This window comes from Natator depressus, chromosome 6 (genome assembly GCF_965152275.1).
Source record: "Natator depressus isolate rNatDep1 chromosome 6, rNatDep2.hap1, whole genome shotgun sequence".
NCBI classification, from domain to species: Eukaryota; Metazoa; Chordata; order Testudines; family Cheloniidae; genus Natator; species Natator depressus.
Window position 1 is genome coordinate 64,569,575 of NC_134239.1, and position 21,399 is coordinate 64,590,973.

Below are 21,399 nucleotides of genomic sequence, written 5' to 3' on the forward strand. Positions count from 1 at the left end.
CCCCTAGGGAGTGCTGGACTGCTGTTGTGCTGCTTGGCAGTGTGCTGGGTTTTTTCTTCATTCTGATTTGCTGCCCATTTTTGTTTCATTGACTGACTGGCCCCTTTGTTGCTTGGCCGCTGGGGGTGGGGGGTGTGTGTGTGTGTGCACCAAAAACGTTTTCTGCCTTGGCCAGCAAAATGGCTCAGCTGGGGCCATTCATGGGGCTGAATACAGATGTTACAGGCTCTGCATGTGCAGATCACATGAGAGCTGCAAGGGCAGAGCTTCGAAAGCATTCCCTAAGAAGGCCTGTTCTGTACGTTAAAGCTGCAGCTGCTGTGACGCTTCTTGTCTTCTCACCAGGGGTTGGGACTGAGACCGCTCACAGTACCTCCCATGGGAACTATACTCCTGTATAAATCTTCTGTACAGATAGGCAGGTCTATTCACTTGAAAGGAGTTTTCACATGTAAATTGAGAGTGCAGTGGGATATGGTGTGGCTTGTACACAAATATATATAGTACGTAGATCCTACAAACCCTTACTCTTTGGAGTATTCCAGTAATCCCATGGAAGGGACCTCTTGCATGAGTAAGATTTACTCATATATGTAAGGATTCACACGATCAGACCTCTTATTTTCAAACTTGTTTCTGTTCCCAACAGAGTGGAGCTCTTTTCCTGGCATCTTCTGCCTTTCTTTTATTTATCTATATATTTAGACATAAAAGTACACATAAAGTATGTCAAGTACATGCAGTATTTGTAATACACACACACACACACACACACACGTGTGTGTGTGTGTATTACAAATACTGCATGTACTTGGCAGAGGAAGGCCTTCCTCTGCCAGGCATTGTCTCCCTGTCAAGGTGCTGGACTCCACTAAAGAGGTTAATGGAAGCTGAAAGTGCTCAGCACCTCTTAGGAGGTACTCTGGATCTGGCCCACAAGAAGCATTTTTTCACGTCTTCTCCTACTCTTTGCTTCATCCTCAGTATGTGTTACACTTTCCCCTGCTTTGCAGAGATCATTTGTACTCTCCTGGTTCATTAGCTGCTACCCCCTCCTGTCTCTGGACAAAAAAACGGGCCTGACTGTTCAAAAGAACACATGCAGTAATCATTAATGCTGACCCTAATTGTGCCAATTCGAACCACTCAATAGCTCTAATTAAAACCTCTCTTGTGCAGGGCATTGAACAGTAACAAATCTGTCACCCTGAACAATCAAATCATGGAATTAAGAATTTTTTTTAGTGGGGTGTGCAAATTTTGTTGTTGCTGTCAAAAGGGTCATCAGAAGAGGATTAAGTGGGGGCTACTGTGGGCTGCAAAGGAGCCTATCTAAAAACAACCCATATCTTTTGGTCACAGTTTGAAACCAGAAGACCCTTAACTCTTTTCTACTCCCACCATCCACTCTCCTACCCACCCCCATGCAGCAATAACACCTGCAAGCAGAGCAGACAAGCTCTTGGATACCAGACACATGGATACCACAAGTCAATTTAAACATCCCCAAATGGGGATTGGGGGAAAGGGAGGGGGGACCCTTTCCTATCCCTACAGCTTAGTTTCTCAGGGGTCCCTGACTTCACTTTCCTGTGCACCATAAATAACTGCAATTGTATTAATTGGTTGCATATTTGTTGACACTGAGGTGGATGGGGAGGTGGGTTGGTTGGGAGGATTTTTGTTTTTAGTGCTATTTTATACTGCTTTCTTCAGATCTCCCTTAATCCCCAAACTCTCTTCCCCCCCATCATTTTGGATTCACGTGTCTTTTAGAATAGCTTTATAAGTGTGTGTGTGTTGGGGGGGGGGGGGGAACAGCATTAAAATTCCTTTGATGGCACCCAAGCGCACACATCTGTTCTGTTATGTTTCCCCAGCAATGTCTATCAATCAAAAGAAAAAGGGTTATATGTACCCCAGTGGGATATTCCAAAAAGATGGTTGCAGGCAATTATGTACTGAATGGCTTCTCTCTGTATGTAGTTTCTGGCAGGAATCAGAGGGAGAGGATAATTTTTATATATACTTTGATACTTCTTACACCTTTTTTTAAGTGTTATATATATGTAGAAGTATCAAAATTAAGGGAATGATTGGATTGGCTAGCACAAATTCCTGTCTGTGTCTGTCTTATTTAAGAGATGAGCTTGTTCTCTGAACTCCAGATCTTGATCCAGGTGCAAAAGCCCCCAAACACTTTGAGTGTTCAGATTTATGGCTTTGGTTCAGTCCATTATTGAGAAAGGTGCCAGTCACAACATTTGGCTCTGGGTCCAAACTACTCCAATGTTTAGCTCCGGGGGTTTGATTTGGGGTAGTTTGAGCTAGCATTTGCTTCCAGCATATTCTTAGTTTGATTACAGTTGCTAGCTGGGACTTGCTGGTGGAGCAGGAAGGTTCATGGTCTAGTATATGGAGCTCCTCCCTTTTAATCTATTCTGAACCAGTCCCCCAAGATGGTGTTACGGGGAGCTATCGATAGAACTGACCTCTTCCACATGAGGTCACAACTGCCTATGCTGACTGAAGATTCCGTGGCAATTCTCATAGGAGTAGGGTGGTAGCTTTGGTGTCTGGGCCAAATTCAAACTCTAGAAACTGCATTTGGCCTCCCTGAATTCCCTCTGCAACCTCATTTGTAAATTGCCTCTTCACTTCTTGTTCTAAACCGTTGGGTAGTGTTATTGCGTGCTGTTAGAGCACCACAACATTCTGCTTTAAAGGCAACTTCATTTCAGTGATGGGTAAAATAATCCACATTTACCGTAAAATTCAACTCAGCCATGACTACCAGCTTCATACAATATACACGCATCCATTCTGTATCACATAGCAATGGATTGTGGCATGTTTTTAAAGCATTTTGAGATCTTATGGATAAACAGTGTTGGATTAGTGCAGAATATTAACACGGTGGCCACCTGAACTGAAATCCACAGGATAGTTCTGATTTTCAGTGGTCTGTCCAAGGCCCTGCAAGTCTGGCTCATAAAACAGTGGAAAGAATCCCCATTTTTTTCCACCAGAAAGAGAGCTATTGTGTTGTGACATGATAAAGCTGTGTCGATATGTGATTGACACAACTTCATGCTATTTATGTCTTGGCATCATCATGAAGCAATGTCACAATGCAATTATTTGATCTTACAACAAGATTAACAGGAATAGGTAATAATCCTGCCTAGCAGCCCAGTTACTTTTCCTCAGATGAATATGCCCCGTGGGGGTGGTGAATAAAGTAGTCTTTCATTGTGACTGGTTAAATAAATTGGAGAATCATGTTGAATGTCTTTGATGATAATACATTGCATTGACATGGGGGGCATGGGAGGATTTCACAGCACTTTACAAATCTCATCACTGAGTCTTAGATCATATGGGGAAATGAGGCACAGAGAGGTTATATGACTTGCTCAAGGTCACCCAGCAAGTCAGTGGCTGAGTTGGGAACAAATCCCAGGAGTCCTGACAAGCTGTCACCTGCTCTAACCACTAGATAACATTACGTCCCTTTCTCAGCTCCACCTTCTATCCATATAGCCTATGAAGCCTCATATCGCTGCAGCTTTCTGGGTATGGGAAGGAAATATCTGTAAAACCTGCTCCAACCTAGATTCCCATGTGCTGTCTGCTTTCAGCCTGGATATCCCCATCTTCCCATCAGCCTCTCTCTCCGCATCTCTTGCTCCCATTTCCTTTGCGGCAACATTGGAACCCAGTCTCTTTACTGAGTCCCTTCACTTTAATCTTCAACAGGCCTCTTCTGCTGTTGCATCTTGTGTGTGGTTTTTGAACATGTGGCTCAGCAGCTGGAATACCGAATGGGTGGGAAATTATATATTTTTTTAAAAATAAACTCTGTATCAGTTTAGTACAGAAGTTTGAACTTGCTCAACTTCAGATACATGGAGCTGGTTCTCAGGACTGCAATTTAAATGCAGGATTGGATGGTGTCACTGTGAAGAATAACATAGTCTTAAGACAGGTTTCAGAGTAACAGCCGTGTTAGTCTGTATTCGCAAAAAGAAAAGGAGGACTTGTGGCACCTTAGAGACTAACCAATTTATTTGAGCATAAGCTTTCGTGAGCTACAGCTCACTTCATCGGATGTCTTAAGACACCAGTGTCTTTCCCCTCATTTGAGAAGGAAAAGAAAAGTCCCTACTGCATTAGCCACTGTAGAAAAGGTTCTACTTTTTAGACTCTGATACAAAACTGTTGGACTAGGGCATCTTAAAATTTGCATCTTGCTATTGTGTCCACCAGCCCTGAAGTCAAAACCAAGGGTCCTCTCTATGGAAGATATTTGTGAGTGTTTTAATGTCTCAGAACTTGGGACAATCTGGTCAGAATTAGAACTGTCCCTGGAAGAAGACCAATAGGTGACAATGTGTGACATTAAATCTTTCAGTGCATTTATTTATGAATGTCTATAATTAGGCATGTTAAACCGATTCAAGTGAAGAAAAATAATCCGAATAGAGACATTTAAATAAAAGATAGCCCATGTGCTCCTTGGGCCCAGTTCTCCACAGCCTTGGTCCTTCCTTTGTATTCAAGTACACCTTTGTAAAGCAGGTTGGATAACATGCCTAATTGAGCACTCCAATTTGGTAATGTTTTACACACACTTTACACAAGGTGCCAGGCAGTGGAGAATTAGGACCATTGACTCTGGTGTGGTTGGCTGACTTGTGCAGTTCATATCACTGTAGTCTGAGCCCTGGTCTACACTAGGAGTTTAGGTCAAATTTAGCAGCGTTAAATCGATGTAAACCTGCATCCGTCCACACGATGAAGCCCTTTTTTTCGACTTAAAGGGCTCTTAAAATCGATTTCCTTAATCCACCTCTGACAAGTGGATTATCGCTTAAATCGGCCTTGCCGGGTCGAATTTGGGGTACTGTGGACGCAATTAGATGGTATTGGCCTCTGGGAGCTATCCCAGAGTGCTCTATTGTGACCGCTCTGGACAGCACTCTCAACTCAGATGCACTGGCCAGGTAGACAGGAAAAGGCCCGCAAACTTTTGAATTTCAATTTCCTGTTTGCATGGTCACCTGCAGCTTGCCACGCTGGCCAGAGCTCATTAGCAGAGGTGACCATGCAGAGCTCATCAGCAGAGGTAACCATGATGGAGTCCCAGAATCGCAAAAGAGCTCCAGCATGGACCGAACGGGAGGTACGGGATCTGATCGCTGTATGGGGAGAGGAATCCGTGCTATCAGAACTCTGTTCCAGTTTTCGAAATGCCAAAACATTTGTCAAAATCTCCCAGGGCATGAAGGACAGAGGCCATAACAGGGACGTGAAGCAGTGCCGCGTGAAACTTAAGGAGCTGAGGCAAGCCTACCAGAAAACCAGAGAGGCAAACGGCCGCTCCAGGTCAGAGTCCCAAACATGCCGCTTCTATGATGAGCTGCATGCCATTTTAGGGGGTTCAGCCACCACTACCCCAGCCGTGTTGTTTGACTCCTTCAATGGAGATGGAGGCAACACAGAAGCAGGTTTTGGGGACGAGGAAGATGATGATGAAGTTGTAGATAGCTCACAGCAAGCAAGCGGAGAAACCGGTTTTCCCGACAGCCAGGAACTGTTTCTCACCCTGGACCTGGAGGCAGTCCCCCCCCGAACTCACCCAAGGCTGCCTCCTGGACCCGCCAAGTGAAGAAGGGACCTCTGGTGAGTGTACCTTTTAAAATTCTATACATGGTTTAAAAGCAAGCATGTTTAATGATTAATTTGCCCTGGCATTTGCGGCTCTCCTGGATGTACTCCCAAAGCCTTTGCAAAAGGTTTCTGGGGAGGGCAGCCTTATTCCACCCACCATGGTAGGACACTTTACCACACCAGGCCAGTAGCACATACTAGGGAATCATTGTAGAACAAAGCATTGCAGTGTATGTTTGCTGGCATTCAAATAACATCCGTTCTTTATCTCTCTGTGTTATCCTCAGGAGAGTGATATCATTCATGGTCACCTGGTTGAAATAGGGTGCTTTTCTTAAGGGGACATTCAGAGGTGCCCATTCCTGCTGGGCTGTTTGCCTGTGGCTGAACAGAAATGTTCCCTGCTGTTAGCCATGGGGAGGGGGGGTGTGAGGGGCTAGCCACGTGGTGGGGGGAGGCAAAATGCGACCTTGTAACGAAAGCACATGTGCTGTGTATGTAATGTTAACAGCAAGGTTTACCATGAAAGAGTGTAGCCATTGTTCTAGAAAATGTGTCTTTTTAAATACCATTGCCTCTTTTTTTTTTCTCCACCAGCTGCATGTGTTTCAATGATCACAGGATCTTCTCCTTCCCAGAGGCTAGTGAAGATTAGAAGGCGAAAAAAACGCACTCGTGATGAAATGTTCTCTGAGCTCATGCTGTCCTCCCACACTGACTTAGCACAGACGAATGCGTGGAGGCAGACAATGTCAGAGTGCAGGAAAGCACAATATGACTGGGAGGAGAGGTGGCGGGCTGAAGAGAGTAAGTGGCGGGCTGAAGAGAGTAAGTGGCGGGCTGAAGAGAGGGCTGAAGCTGAAAGGTGGCGGCAGCATGATGAGAGGAGGCAGGATTCAATGCTGAGGCTGCTGGAGGATCAAACCAATATGCTCCAGCGTATGGTTGAGCTGCAGGAAAAGCAGCAGGAGCACAGACCGCCGCTACAGCCCCTGTGTAACCAACCGCCCTCCTCCCCAAGTTCCATAGCCTCCTCACCCAGACGCCCAAGAACGTGGTGGGGGGGCCTCCGGCCACCCGGCCACTCCACCCCAGAGGATTGCCCAAACAACAGAAGGCTGGCATTCAATAAGTTTTAAAGTTTTAAACTTTTAAAGTGCTGTGTGGCCTTGTCCTTCCCTCCTCCACCACCGCTCCTGGTGCTTCTCTCCTCCACCACCCCTCCTGGGCTACCTTGGTAGTTATCCCCCTATTTGTGTGATGAATGAATAAAGAATGCATGAATGTGAAGCAACAATGACTTTATTGCCTCTGCAAGCGGTGATCGAAGGGAGGAGGGGAGGGTGGTTAGCTTACAGGGAAGTAGAGTGAACCAAGGGGCGGTGGGTTTCATCAAGGAGAAACAAACAGAACTTTCACACTGTAGCCTGTCCAGTCATGAAACTGGTTTTCAAAGCTTCTCTGATGCGCACCGTGCCCTCCTGTGCTCTTCCAACCGCCCTGGTGTCTGGCTGTGCAAAACCAGCAGCCAGGCGATTTGCCTCAACCTCCCACCCCGCCATAAACGTCTCCCCCTTACTTTCACAGATATTGTGGAGCGCACAGCAAGCAGTAATAACAGTGGGAATATTCGCAAAAAGAAAAGGAGTACTTGTGGCACCTTAGAGACTAACCAATTTATTTGAGCATGAGCTTTCGTGAGCTTCAGCTCATGCTCAAATAAATTGGTTAGTCTCTAAGGTGCCACAAGTACTCCTTTTCTTTTTGCGAATACAGACTAACACGGCTGTTACTCTGAAACCTGTCATTATGCAAGTCAGTGGGAATATTGGTTTCGCTGAGGTCTAACCGAGTCAGTAAACTGCGCCAGCGCACTTTTAAACGTCCAAATGCACATTCTACCACTATTCTGCACTTGCTCAGCCTGTAGTTGAACAGCTCCTGACTACTGTCCAGGCTGCCTGTGTATGGCTTCATGAGCCATGGCATTAAGGGGTAGGCTAGGTCCCCAAGGATACATATAGGCATTTCAGCGTCCCCAACGGTTATTTTCTGGTCTAGAAATAAAGTCCCTTCTTGCAGCTTTTGAAACAGACCAGAGTTCCTGAAGATGCGAGTGTCATGTACCTTTCCCGGCCATCCCACATTGATGTTGGTGAAACGTCCCTTGTGATCCACCAGTGCTTGCAGCACTATTGAAAAGTACTCCTTGCGGTTTATGTACTTGCCGGCTTGGTGCTCCGGTGCCAAGATAGGGATATGGGTTCCGTCTATGGCCCCACCACGGTTAGGGAATCCCATTGCAGCAAAGCCATCCACTATGACCTGCACATTTCCCAGGGTCACTACCCTTGATATCAGCAGATCTTTGATTGCGTTGGCTACTTGCATCACAGCAGCCCCCACAGTAGATTTGCCCACTCCAAATTGATTCCCGACCGACTGGTAGCTGTCTGGCGTAGCAAGCTTCCACAGGGCTATTGCCACTCACTTCTCAACTGTGAGGGCTGCTCTCATCTTGGTATTCTTGTGCCTCAGGGCAGGGGAAAGCAAGTCACAAGGTTCCATGAAAGTGCCCTTACGCATGCGAAAGTTTCGTAAGCACTGGGAATCGTCCCAGACCTGCAACACTATGCAGTCCCACCAGTCTGTGCTTGTTTCCCGAGCCCAGAATCGGCATGAACCTGCCCCATTAGCACCATGATGCCCACATTGCCAGGGCCCATGCTTTGAGAGAAGTCTGTGTCCATGTCCTCATCACTCACGTCACTGCGCTGACGTCGCCTACTCACCCGGTATCGCTTTGCCAGGTTCTGGTGCTGCATATACTGCTGGATAATGCGCATGGTGTTTAATGTGCTCCTAATTGCCAAAGTGATCTGAGCGGGCTCCGTGCTTGCCGTGATATGGCATCTGCACAGAAAAAAGGTGCGGAACGATTGTCTGCCATTGCCCTAACGGAGGGAGGGGCAACTGACGACATGGCTTACAGGGTTGGCTTAGAGGGAATTAAAATCAACAAAGGGGGTGGCTTTGTGAGAAACTGAATGGCCCCCTCAAGGATAGAACTCAAAACCTTAAGGATAGAACTCAAAACTCGGTTTAGCAGGCCGTTGATTTCACAGAAGGAAGGAGGGAGGGAGGAGAAAATGAATACAAAACAAATCTGGTCTATTTCTTGTTTTGAGCCACTTCATCTATCTTTATACATCTTGCTGGCAGCAGACTGTGCAGTACGACCGCTAGCCATCATCATCTCCTGGGTGCTTGGTAGAAGACGGTGCAGTATGATGACTAGCCATCATCTTCTGCTGGCTGGAGGTTAAAAGACAGCGCACTGCTGGTAGGACTGAATCGCCACGAGAGAAAACAAGGGAAATGTCCTGGCTGAGTCACTCCCATGTTTGCCCAGGCGCCTGATTAAAAGAGCACCTAGGAGTACGTCGATGACGGCTACCAGTCATACTGCACTGTCTGCTGCCAAAAGGCAATTAACTGCTGCTGTGTAGCAATGCAGTACCACGTCTGCCAGCACCCAGGAGACATATGCTGGTGGTTAGCTGAGCGGGCTCCATGCTTGCCATGGTATGGCATCTGCATAGGTAACTCAAGAAAAAAGGCGCAAAACGATTGTCTGCCCTTGCTTTCACGGAGGGAGGGAGGGAAGGAGGGCCTGACGATATGTACCCAGAACCACCCGCGACAATGTTTTAGCCCCATCAGGCACTGGGATTTCTATGCAGAATTCAAATGGGCAGCGGAGACTGCGAGAACTGTGGGATAGCCACCCACAGTGCAACGCTCCGGAAGTCGACGGTTGCCTCGGTACTGTGGACACACTCCGCCGACTACATGCACTTAGAGCATTTGTGTGGGGACACACACAATCGACTGTATAAAATCACTTTCTACAAAACCGACTTCTAGAAATTCGACCTAATTTCGTAGTGTCGACATACCCTGATGAGGGGGAAATTTCCCAAGGGCAGGTAGTTGCATCCTTAAAGGGCAGGTATGGTGAGAAAATTGACTGGGAGGGCGGGGAGGAAGGGGAAATCAGACATTCTTACTCCACAGATCTGCTCGCTGTATGTATTTAGAGTGACGTCTGCTAGCATAGTGACAAAAATGAGTTAAAAACTTTGTTCTGGTTAGCCTTTCAGCTCTTATTATGCCAGTGGAAAATCAGACATAGTGGAGGTCTGCTCATCACAGCCTGCCAGTGGAATGCCCCTCACGCAACCCCTCCCTTCCCTTGCACAGGAGGTGGCAGAGCAGCTTTCTGCTAGCAGAGAGGTCCCCTACACAAGGGGGATTCTCCACCTGCTCTTTCTGGCCTAGGCAGCCCAGAGAATCTGACCTCAACACTTGTCTCTATTCATTCTCTTCCCAGGTAGGTAGGATAGGCAGAAGGAAGCCCTGCATTAACAAGCCAGATAAAATCAGTTAGAACCGAGCTCCTCTCTTCTGGGATTCATTTGGAGTCCAACCCAGCTTAAACTATGTAGCTCATTCAAAAAACTGGGCAATTCCCAAACAACTTTTTGTTAAAGGTTATTAAGGTTGAAAAATTATTTCACTGGAGTCCCCATTAGAACTGAAAGCAATACTACACATCCTTTGGGAAAATGCTACTTTACCCCCCTCCACCAACTTTAGAAAGCCTGGAAAGAAACCCTTAGGGAATCTACTCAGTTTCCCAATGCAGTAAATCCCTTGCCATTCACTGCCACTACCTGACTTATCACTGCCTACCGAATCTTAACTTTACCCCCAACAATAACCCCCCCCTTTTTTTATTCAGGGGATCGTTCTTACATATGTTCAAACATTCCTCACTGCAAACAAAAAAAAATTGTTGCTATGCACTATACTAAAATATTCTTCTGTATTGTAATATCTTCATACTCTTTCATAAACCCTCAAAATGATCTGATCAACATATTTCATAACACCAGACGGATCAATCATTTCAATTCTATCCATCAAAATATCCTTGTGCTCCAACACCCCATTACACTAAAAAGAAAATGTACAGAAGTTTGATGTAGTTACTGCACACTATGGCTGTATTCCTTTCAAAAATCTTTACTGCACATTTAATAAGTGATGACAATGTCAGTGTACATGCAACAGCATATTACCATTACAGAATAAAAAAAAGAGGGTGAAGTTAAGTTTGGGCGGGTGATGAAAGTAGGTTTGTGGTAGTGGGAAACTGTCTGGAACCCCTAGCTATCCATTGTTAGACTTTTAATTGTTCAGGTTTTTTAAAGAGCTATAGAGTTGAAGTGTAATACAGTGTTTGGGTGTTTGCTAGACCCCACTGAAACACACTTTTAATCTTAACTCTTTTTAATAAAGCCTTTGGTTTGGGACTAAGGCCAGGACCACATTTAAACATTAGAGTGACCTAGCTACATTGGGCAGGCTGGGAAAACGTTTGCGCCTTTATCACTGTAGTTAGGTTGACTTAATCCGCTGTGTAGATGTAGCTAGGTTGACAGAAGAATTCTTCTGTTGACCCAGTTACCACCTCTTGGAGAGGTGGATTAACTACATTGATGGAAAAAACCCTTCTATTGATATAGGAAGCATCTGCACTACAGCAGCACAACTGCAACACCATAGCTATGCTGCTGTAGTGTAGACATACCCTGAGTTAACGTTTTGTACAGCATCTTAAAAGATGAAAATCCCTATGAAGATGCTGAGTACAATTATTATTAAGAAGGTTGGATAGGACGAGGCTTGATGTTTACAAGTTTCCTGCTTTATTCAGGAATATAGATTTTTCTTCTAAAAGGTAATTACACCCCTTCTGTACTGATATGATCCCCTACAGAAACACCATGACTGTTACTAGCAATACCATGTCTATAGGGACTCCAACAATCATCACTATTCTCCTAGTGCAAATTCCCCTAGTACCACACACAGCAGCAGCCATGCCTGCAGATTTGTCACACACTATGATTTCAGTCCTTTCAGATACCAGTGATTTTTATGTTTTAGGCTTAATAAGGGTAAAATTCACTTCACCTGCATAAAGCCCAGGTATTCAGGCTCTGTACAGGGAAGCTGGGAAGGTGAAATTCATCCCCAGTTTAAGATGGCTGCATAACTTCCTCCACTTCACAGCTGCTACTTCAGCCTGTGTGGGGGCTACTCGGGCCAGTGGACCTGTGAAAATGTGGATCTGCAGCCTTTCCCCGGCCCACCTTCAAATTGCTCTCTTGCATCACTCCTGCATATTCTGGCATGGATTGCTGTGTGACTGCCGAGCTGGCAAGCCCCTCTTCCCCTCCTGCAGCCCCTAGACAGTGGAGGGCTTTGTGCTTGTTCTCCTCACCAGAGGCGGGTTTCACTCTAAACCCAGACTTCCACTACCAGGGCAATCTGCTGTGATAGTGGAAAGGCTTGACCATCTTTCTATAAGATGAGGCCAGATAATTTTCTTTTCCCAATACTACTTTGTTTGGGGCAGATGGACATGCTTCTGAAGAGATAATTATCCAGAGCATTCAAGAATCTCAGACTTCAAAAGATTTTCCCAAACTTGCATCTCTTTTTTCTATTATATTTCCTGCTTCCTTCTTATGCAAAGTGGGCCAAACTTAGCTGTGCCAGGAATGGTTGCAACACCCACTGACTTCAAAGGCAGCTGTACACATTAATCCAGGACTCAATTTTCCCTTTTATTAAAGTAATAATACTCCCTAGAAGTCAGCAAATTGTTGATCATAAGTCAGAACAATCACTTCCATTAAACACAAGCAAAGGTGGCTTTGGCTTTTACTATACATAGGTCAATAGACATGTCCTGTGAAGGTTCTGCAGTCTATTCCAATGCAATTCAAATCACAATAGTAATTTTTGTGGCATGTAACACACACATATGTCCAATTAAACATTTTCCCCAAACAATGGTCATCAGGACAACTAATAAATATCTTTAAAACACTATACACATTGTATGCAGACTGTTACCATTATAATAATCCTCAACACATATATGCACATTTTGAGATAATTATTTAATGATGTAAGGTGCATATTGGGTGTAATGTGCCAAATAGCCCAAATTGTACTGATTTAGAATCCCACCTCCAACAATATTGTGTAGTTGGGATGGGGTTTATGCCTTCCTTGTGAAGCATCAGGATACTGGGCTTGCTAGAACTTGTTATACAGGATCCAACCATTTATCGATCTTCCTTTATTATTTCAGACCTCTCTTTCTTAGAAGTTTTCAGTTAACTACCTGGGCTAAGCTCTCTGCTGGTGTAACACCGTTGACTGAACTGGAGCTGTGTCAGCAGAGAATTTGGCCCCACGGACTTAAAAGTGATGGCTGGGATTTTCAAAAAAGCCTATGGGAAGGAGCTAGGCACTCAACTCCCCTAGGCTTATTAGTGCATATGAAACTCCCTGATGTCCTTGATCAGCCTCTTCCCATTTGCCAGGCATCCTTGGGGAACTAGTGGACAATTAAACAGCAAGAATCATTCCATTAGTCTAACTTGTTTAGTTTCCTTGGGGATATTTTTCAGCTGACACAGCAGCATAATATATGCACATCAAATTCTGTTGCACAAATTCAAATTAGATACAAATGTTTAACAGTGACAGTGATTAACCATTTGAATAAACCACTGAGGGAAGTGATAGATTCTCTCTCTCTCTCGATGCCTTCAGATCAAGAGTGGGTGCCTTTCTGGAAGACATGCTTCAGACAAGTAAGTCATTGGGCTCAGTACAGGGATAAGTGGGTGAAATTTAATGGCCTGTGATAGACAAGAGTTCAGACTAGATGATTTAGTGGTCCCTTCTAGCCTTAAGCTCTATGAATATATGAAAACTTGCTGTACATAGCCTTCTCCAATACCTTCAAAGAAGGTGTACATCATCAGGGAGAAACAACAGATGATCATCAGTGATAGGGAATATTGGCTGTGGAAGGAGTTGTACATAACATGCCACTATGATCAGAAAAATTTTTAAACACAAAAGAATTTGACCCTTTTGAGATTATGGTGGAGAGATTTTGACCCTCTAAGGAGTTTTACCACAGTATCACCACCCTCAATGCCACCAGGGTTGTTATAATTCTGTATGGGGGATTAACAAAGTTACCATCTCTCCACAGTGACGTTATTGAATATAATATAAATAATTATATTTATCTAGCAGGAGAATCCCATCTTGCTTTGCCAGTGGGATATATAGGAAGCACTTTACCCCCTAGTGAGATGCAGCCATCTCTAAGGTGGAACAAAAGTGTTTAAAAGTACCCAAGAAACTACAAAACAGTATAGCTCAGAAGCAAAGAATACCACCCCATATTCAACTGAAATTGCAGGAGGAATGTTAGGCAGGCAGACTGTAGCTACCCACACTGGAATTTAGCCTTGATTTTTAATGCCGCTACTGTAGGGTCATGGGATCTAAATGGATACCAGTATAGAGAAGGAATACATTATTGGTCCCCTTCCCCTGCTCAGTGAAACAATAAAAGGTCCTGTCTCCCTTTGCTTATACCGTATTTCCACTGGTGTAACTTCACTGGCTTCAGTGGAATCACTCTTGATTTATACAAGTGTAAAGTGAGAGGAGTGTTAAACTCAAACCTTGCCCGTTAGGTCTTTGTCTATGGCACACAACTGCTGCATGGTATGGCATAAATCATGCTCTAGACAGGAAAGGCTCTGGACTGGAATATCAGGGGATGCTGTAAATCGGGATTAACCAGAACTGGCAGAGCTGTGCCAAAGCCTAGTAATGGAATAGGAGAGAGTGATGCAGGTTAGGCTAATGGTATATTGGCAGAGCTGGGTGGGGTCCCTAGGCTGGAATAAAAGTGAGTATGGGCAAAGTTCTGTGTGAACGCCATACTGCTTATCCAGTCTAGGCTAAAGTAAAATTTCTCTGTATTAGGGTTTTTTTAATTAATGCTTCTTTAAAAAAAAATTGAAGTCACCATTCAGCTAACCATCCTAGTCTGCGTAGCTTCCAGTGAGATGCCACACTTACAGGACCTCAATCAGATAGGGTTTTCTCATGCGGGTGGTACCTGCATCTTCCCATGCCAGACTAGTGAACCTTTTGGGTAGTTCTTATAAGATCACTGAATAAGCCCAAGCTAAAACAGTCTACTGAAATGATCATGCATGTCTTGTGCATTTCCATCCAATACCAGGAAACTGTGTAGTGCAAAGGGCTTCCTGATTATAATTTCAAGAACAGTGGTAATTATTATATATTGGTATAGCACCAGCAGTGTGTGGGGCATCAGAAATGTACATCAAACTTGGACAGACAATTTAAAACTGAGTTTTAAAATTCACAAAGATTAGAGGAAGAAACCAACACAGGAAAGCCTAATTAATGGGATGTCCCAGGCAGGCTCCCAACAAGAGGGCAGATATTGCCCCACACTTCCATTGATTGATCTTCTCTGACTGCAGCTCCCCTGTACTGACTGACACCCTTGCCCCCCTACAATCACCTCTCCCTTTGGCTAGGTGGGGAAGTGCACAGAATCTGGCATTCATGCTGTGCAGTTAATAGGCCTGTAGGGAGTAGTGGAAAGTGATGCACTTGGTACACTACCCCCCTCAGAGACACCAAGCACATCACTTCTTTGATGTGCCTGAGCATTACCAGCCCCTGCAGGGCTGGAGGCTCCTACTCTTTCCCTGATATGGCACTGAGATGAATGGCTGCCTTTCCAGGTCAGGAGAAGGCAACAAGGACACAACGGTCTTTGTCTACCTTGTTTTGGCTAAGATGTACTTTGACCTTTACCTGTTCCTGTAATTAGATGTAGTTTGTGAGCTCCTTGAGGGCAGGGACCTTGTCTTATGTTTATACAGCAATCAGTGCACCACTAATACTTGACAATTGAATAATATGCTGGCTTTGAGCATAACTTTGTAAACCAGATTTGCGTATCTGCTTACAGGTGTATCCAACCTCTACTGAACAGAACAGTTTGGTGAGGAGAGAGTATCCATTCTGAAACTGCTGGCTCATTCACTGCATGAATATGCTGGAGTGGATTCTGCTTTCTGTTTCCCCAGAAGGAGGACACCCAGTTACCCTGACTAGCACTGAGAGTAAGAGGTGTTAGGTCTAATATGACACAAAATATGAGCTTTGTAAAGCCCAACTTTTACTAAACGACGCTAGGGGAGTAGATGTCTTTCATGGTTTCCGGTAGTAGGGATTTAACTCCCAGCTCCGACCTCCCCCACGTGTAAGGGGGAAGAAGCACAGCTGAGGACTGAAGGCGGAAGCAGATTTTCAGATAGAAGGAAGGATACGTTATAAGAGCAGGCAGATGGAGAAACTGCTTTGGGGAAGGCGTGGCTGGTGTCCCATTGGTTATTAGCTCCTGTAAGAACCTTTTAAGTCCTGTAAGAACGTTTTAAGTTTTCTTCCTGCAAAGTCTGGACTTTATAAAAACTTAGGCCTTGAGGAAGATGGGGGTGGAGGTCTTGAGGAAGATGGGGGTGGGGGGAATATCTGTGTGTTTGTGTGTGTGAGGGGAGGGGAGCAATTGCACTTTTGATTGCTAAACCACCTGACACTCCCACTAGCTCCTAAACCCCATATGGAGGTTTCTAGGCCATCACAAAGTAAGTGAAATGGAAATGTAAGCTCCTCGCTCCTCCATCACCCTTCACTGTAAGCCTTGCAGCATTGTGTCAGCACAGGACAACTGGAAAGTGAAACTGATTATAAACCAAAGAAATGGTCTGGCCTCTCCCTCTTTCTTGCAGGAGCTAGGAGAGCGGTGAACAAACAGCATTGCGGAGGCACAGGGAAAGAGCTCTTTAGGGCACTGAGTAACAGCCGTGTTAGTCTGTATTCGCAAAAAGAAAAGGAGTATTGGTGGCACCTTAGAGACTAACCAATTTATTTGAGCATGAGCTTTCGTGAGCTACAGCTCACTTCATCGGGGCACTTCATTAGGGCTCTGCTAGTTTGGCTAATCCCAGGTGTTGCTAGTGCCAGGGGCGATTGAGGTGCATGGTGCTTTGAACCCGCCAGTGTCTCCCGTTCCCCCCACGGCGTGATTCCTGCTGCTCCTCACTCTGGATCTCTGCCGCTGGAACCCAAACATGCAGCCTCAGGGGGCAACCTGAGAAGCCCACTGCCCCCTCCCTCACGGGGGCAGCCGGAGTGAAGGGGTGAGGGCACACCCATCGCTCCCTGTCATTGGCTCTCGCCCAGCACCAGCTCCGCTGTTATGGGTGCCTGCCTCAGTCAGTCCTGCCTGGCCCCGCCCAGGCAAGGTCTTTATAACGGGGATCCCAATGGCTAGAGCTGAGGTATTTAACCTGGTGCCACTGAAGGGGGCAGAGCTGGGCTGCTCAAGTGCCCCGCACGCCCCGGCTAGGGCAAGAAACTGCCTCTGGCTTTTCAGGGCGGCTGTTGTCCCGCAGGCTAAGGGCAGGGCAGGGCTCCAGCAGCAAGTTGCACTCCGGCCAGCAGAGAAGGGAAGGAAGGGGGTTTGTCTCGTGCCTGTAACCCCCAGCTCCCAAGTGACGATGCTCTCCAGACTCTGGTGGAGCGGGGTGACCCCCCAGCTGCTCCTGGTGCTGCTGCTGCCGCCGCATCTTCCTCCGGTTCAGAGCCACAGGGCTACTGGGCCCCGGGTAAGTGCGAGCGTCTTGCTTTTCCCCAGGATCTCTCGCGCGCGCTCCCTTCCCCCGCGCGCGCGCTCGCCCAGCACAAGGGAATCATTATGTCAGGTCACAGCCAGGTGCTCCTCTCATTCCCGCTTGGAAAATCCCCCGCCCGCCCCGCATTGACCCTGTCATACTTGTCAGGTACACTACGGGCTTTTGTGTGCTCGGGTGCCTGGGGACTTCAGCAGCGGTCCTGCATTGCTCCTTGTTTCTGGGATGCACCGCGGATTCCCTTCTCTTCCTCTCCCCCCACCCCCGAAGACGTGCCCGGTGAGCCGTTGTCTGCCTCCCACACCCCAGAGCGGCTCCCCACTCTGCTCAGACTGGCGCTGGAGCGTCTCTCTGGGGCTTGCTCTGACGGAGCCCTGAGGCTTCTAGCACGGGCCCTGCTGGGCTTGACCCATCGCTACCTCTGGAGTTCGGCTACACACGCCAGGGAGAGACGCCTGCTGTGTGGTCAGTGTTAACTGTTCAGAAGATCCCTAAAATCAAGAGCCCAGGCACTAGCTGAGTACCCAAAACACTGAGGCACGCATTTGTCAGCGGTTAGTGCAAAAGAGAGGAGCAAGTTAACATGCCGTATTTTTATATTGCTTGTCTTGCATTTAATAGGACCCCTTGGTTCCCAGACTATAGCTTTAGGACTCCTCTTATGCTTCCAAGTAGGGATTAAATGAATCTCTGCAATAAAGCTAGATGCCTTCGGCCCAAACTTCTCCCTCTAGATGTCTAGTTTTGTCTTTCAGTCTATGGTTGGCTCTTATTGGGGTTGATGATAATACTTACCAAAGTATTAAACTGTTCCGGGGGAGAACCTCTCTCTTCTAAGTATGGTTTTCCAGCTGATCTGTTACCACTACAGCCCCTAGATTGGGGGTAATGACTCTGAATTCAAAGGCCCTAAAACAGTAGCTGTTCTCAAGTCAATGCTGCAATAACACAATTCTGGGTAAGTGGAAAAACTTAATCTGTATGTAAGCATGTTGGATGCACTGTCCACACACACTTTTTGCTGATTGCTCTGAAGTATTTAATTTAGTACTTAATCTAACTACCATCCTAAATAGGGATAAGATCTAGATACCTTTTATGTAGGAATCTCTACTCAGAGTATAGCAATAGGAGGCTTTTTTTTTTTAAATTGAAGTGTCGTACTAAACCAGATTACTGTCTGAATAATATAAACCCACTTTTTTTTTTAAAAAAAAAAAAACAAACCTCTCAATACTGTGGAAAAACTGTAGCTGCCACATTAAGAAAAGTGTGTCCTTGTGTTCAGCTGCACCTTGTAGCCCTTTTATGACCAGATGTGTAACAGCCGCAGTTAAAATGTGGCAGATTGGATCCAGTGCCTATCATAAATCCTTGGAGACAGGAATTTTGAAGGTTGGAGGAAACAAGGTTTTGAAATACGCGTAAGTGTTCTTCTAAATGAAGCTGTATTATTTGATAGTGAAGCACTTGCTTTCAAAATCCCAAAGGTCTGGGCAGTTAATTCTTGGGTTTCTTCTTCTTCTTTTTTTTTTTCTTTTTTTTTTAAAAAGAACATTGGGCTGTTGAAGAATCTATCTAGGCACTTATGTGGCCCCTCATCAGTGAAGTAGCTGAGAGCCTTAATTAGGAACAGCTGAGATGAAGAATAAAACAAACAAATCCTGATACCAGCCTGCATAATTGCACAACAAGCCTGTCTGTCAAACAGATTCCTTGTAGACTTTTTTTATATACTGTATTTTACAAGCCACTTTAACTGCTCCCTAGACTGTATCTTTTTTGAAATGCAAGTTACTTCAAGAGAATCTATAACCCAAACACAAACAGCTGTTGAGTCTGTGTTCTCACCCCATGCATTCAATGAACTAATTTTTTTTTTCTCCAAAGAATTTTCCACAGTCAGTGGGGAAAAATCAGCTAATCTGACATCCTAGCTTTTTGTTTATTGGAAAGACCTGTGCCTTTAAAAGTTTCTTATGGGCTCTTCAATATAAAATTATGGATTTTATATGTATTTAACTAGTAAATCCTCTCCACCCTCTTCAAGTGGTTTGTTGAAAAGAATGGAGTTGGGTAGTGGTGTGTTCTCCCCCCAACTTGTTGCACTAGCATGTTGAAATTCGGATCCTATCTATTACATTCACCTGATGATTAGGTACTTCCAATAAAGCTGTCAATGGTCTAAAGGTGCCATGCTTTAGATTTCCATCTACATTACAAAAAGTTCTTTGAATTATTCAATGTGTGTTTTTTTTTGTTTGTTTTTTTTTTTATGATGGCCACTAAGCTACACCACTCACTGTTTCTGTGATCCTGAGAATAGATCTGTGATAAGAGTGAAGAGAAACATCTTCTTGTTAAACCATATCCCCTTCAGGAACTCCTACCTCTTTGGAAGTGGGCAGGGTTGCGATTTTAGGGTTTGATTCTGCAGACACTTGGTTTTGGGTGCAATGCTTATTACAATGAAGTCAGGCTACTTTACGGTACTAGGCACTAGATTTTGTAGTGTTGGTAGGCTTTAACACTTAAAGCTTCACCACTGACTTACTCAATTTGCAGTATTGTTGTAGTTGTGTTCCTCCTAGGATAGGAGAGATTACCTTTTATTGGACCAACTTCTGTTGGTGGAAGGCTCAAGCTTATACAGCTCTTTTTCAGGTCTGGGGAAGGAAGCAGAGTGTCTGAGGTAAATAAAAGTTGGGACAGATAGTTAAGTAGAAGGGGTGACACATGTTGGAGGTCATTTGTGTTGCCTCTTCAGGTTTAATAAACTGGCTCAACTTTTATTTAGCTGAGACACTCCCTGCTTCATAGGTGCTGGAATTTGAAGTGCCTCTACACCCCCTGGCTTGAATATAGGGTTTCTGCCTTCAGCATCCACTCACCCACCTACCCCCATAAAAATTGTTCAGCACCACTGGTCTCCTTCCTTCTCCAGACCTGAAGAAGAGCTCTGAGTTCAAAAGCTTATACCTTCCACCAACAGAAGTTGGTCCAATAACCGTTATTACCTCACCTACCTTGTCTAACTTAGTCTAGTCATTTGAAAATGACTAGAGTAGTTCCAAGTATTACTCCTGTGCCTGAGTCCTCCATATGACATCTGATTTTTTACAATCCCATTTTCCTACTCTAGAAAGTTTTTCTCCTATTGCTGAGTGAAAGATCTGGTAAATGGTGTGAATATATAGGGATAAGAGGGGCAGGTGGATACAGAAAGTATTGATGACTAGACAGAGTAAAACTAGAAACAGTAACCTTTCAGTCAGAGTAATCTTGATGTTTCTTGTTACAATAGATCTAATATTTTTCAGAAGTCTTTTTTGTACAAATTGACTGCCAATAAAAGTCACAGTATGGTGCAGGTGGTTGCCTGTACCTACTGGAGTTCTGATATGTGGGTCTGCTGCTTCACTATGGCTTGATGAGCCCCTCAAAAGGGGCTTACCAATACTTGTACCCGCTATCTTTGTCTCCTGGTCTAATAAAATTATGACAGCAGCTTGAATCTATTTGATGCTAGTCTAGGTTCCCCAGAGACTTGCTATGCAGAAAACACCTCATTCAGTATGTGCAATCTGACCAGCTTTCAGACTCTTAATAATTAAACATACCATCACTGAGATGGTCTATAGGAAGCTTTAGTATCTAGGGTTCCCTAGAAATAACTTGGAATTCCTGATCTAATATTTCATAACATGGCCTATGTCTTAAAAGTGACTCTTCTCTTGAACCACTTCTGATCTCTTTTGTGATCACATTACCACCCTCTTCCTGTGCAGTCTAACATCCATATGTAACTGCAGCAATTGATCATATGGAAAAGTAATAATGTCTCTTAGCTGCCTGTAGAGTGTTCTCATTGCAAAGTTAATTGATGTCTTTCCTCTTTCTCTCTGCTGGAATAGAAGAGCCAGAGCCATGTAATTCTGGCACAGTTCTGCTCGTCCTGCCAGCAATTGGTCTTCAGAGCACCAGTAGTCCACAGACCAGGTTCAGGAGTCTGCTCCTCAGGCTTGAGGAGCACACTTGG

At 45.1% G+C, this 21,399-nt stretch overlaps 1 protein-coding gene across 3 annotated transcripts in view; it reads left to right on the forward strand.

The window, feature by feature from the left end:
- Nucleotides 1-17,012: 17,012 nt before the first annotated feature.
- The window catches only part of SMOC1 (SPARC related modular calcium binding 1), a 181,078-nt gene continuing 176,691 nt past the window's right edge, over nt 17,013-21,399 (forward strand). For all 3 annotated transcript variants that reach the window (XM_074955558.1, XM_074955557.1, XM_074955559.1), the window contains exon 1: nt 17,013-17,336. In XM_074955558.1, coding sequence (XP_074811659.1) covers nt 17,229-17,336 — 108 coding nt within the window. In that variant the 5' untranslated portion in view covers nt 17,013-17,228. The remainder of the gene's footprint in view (nt 17,337-21,399) is intronic.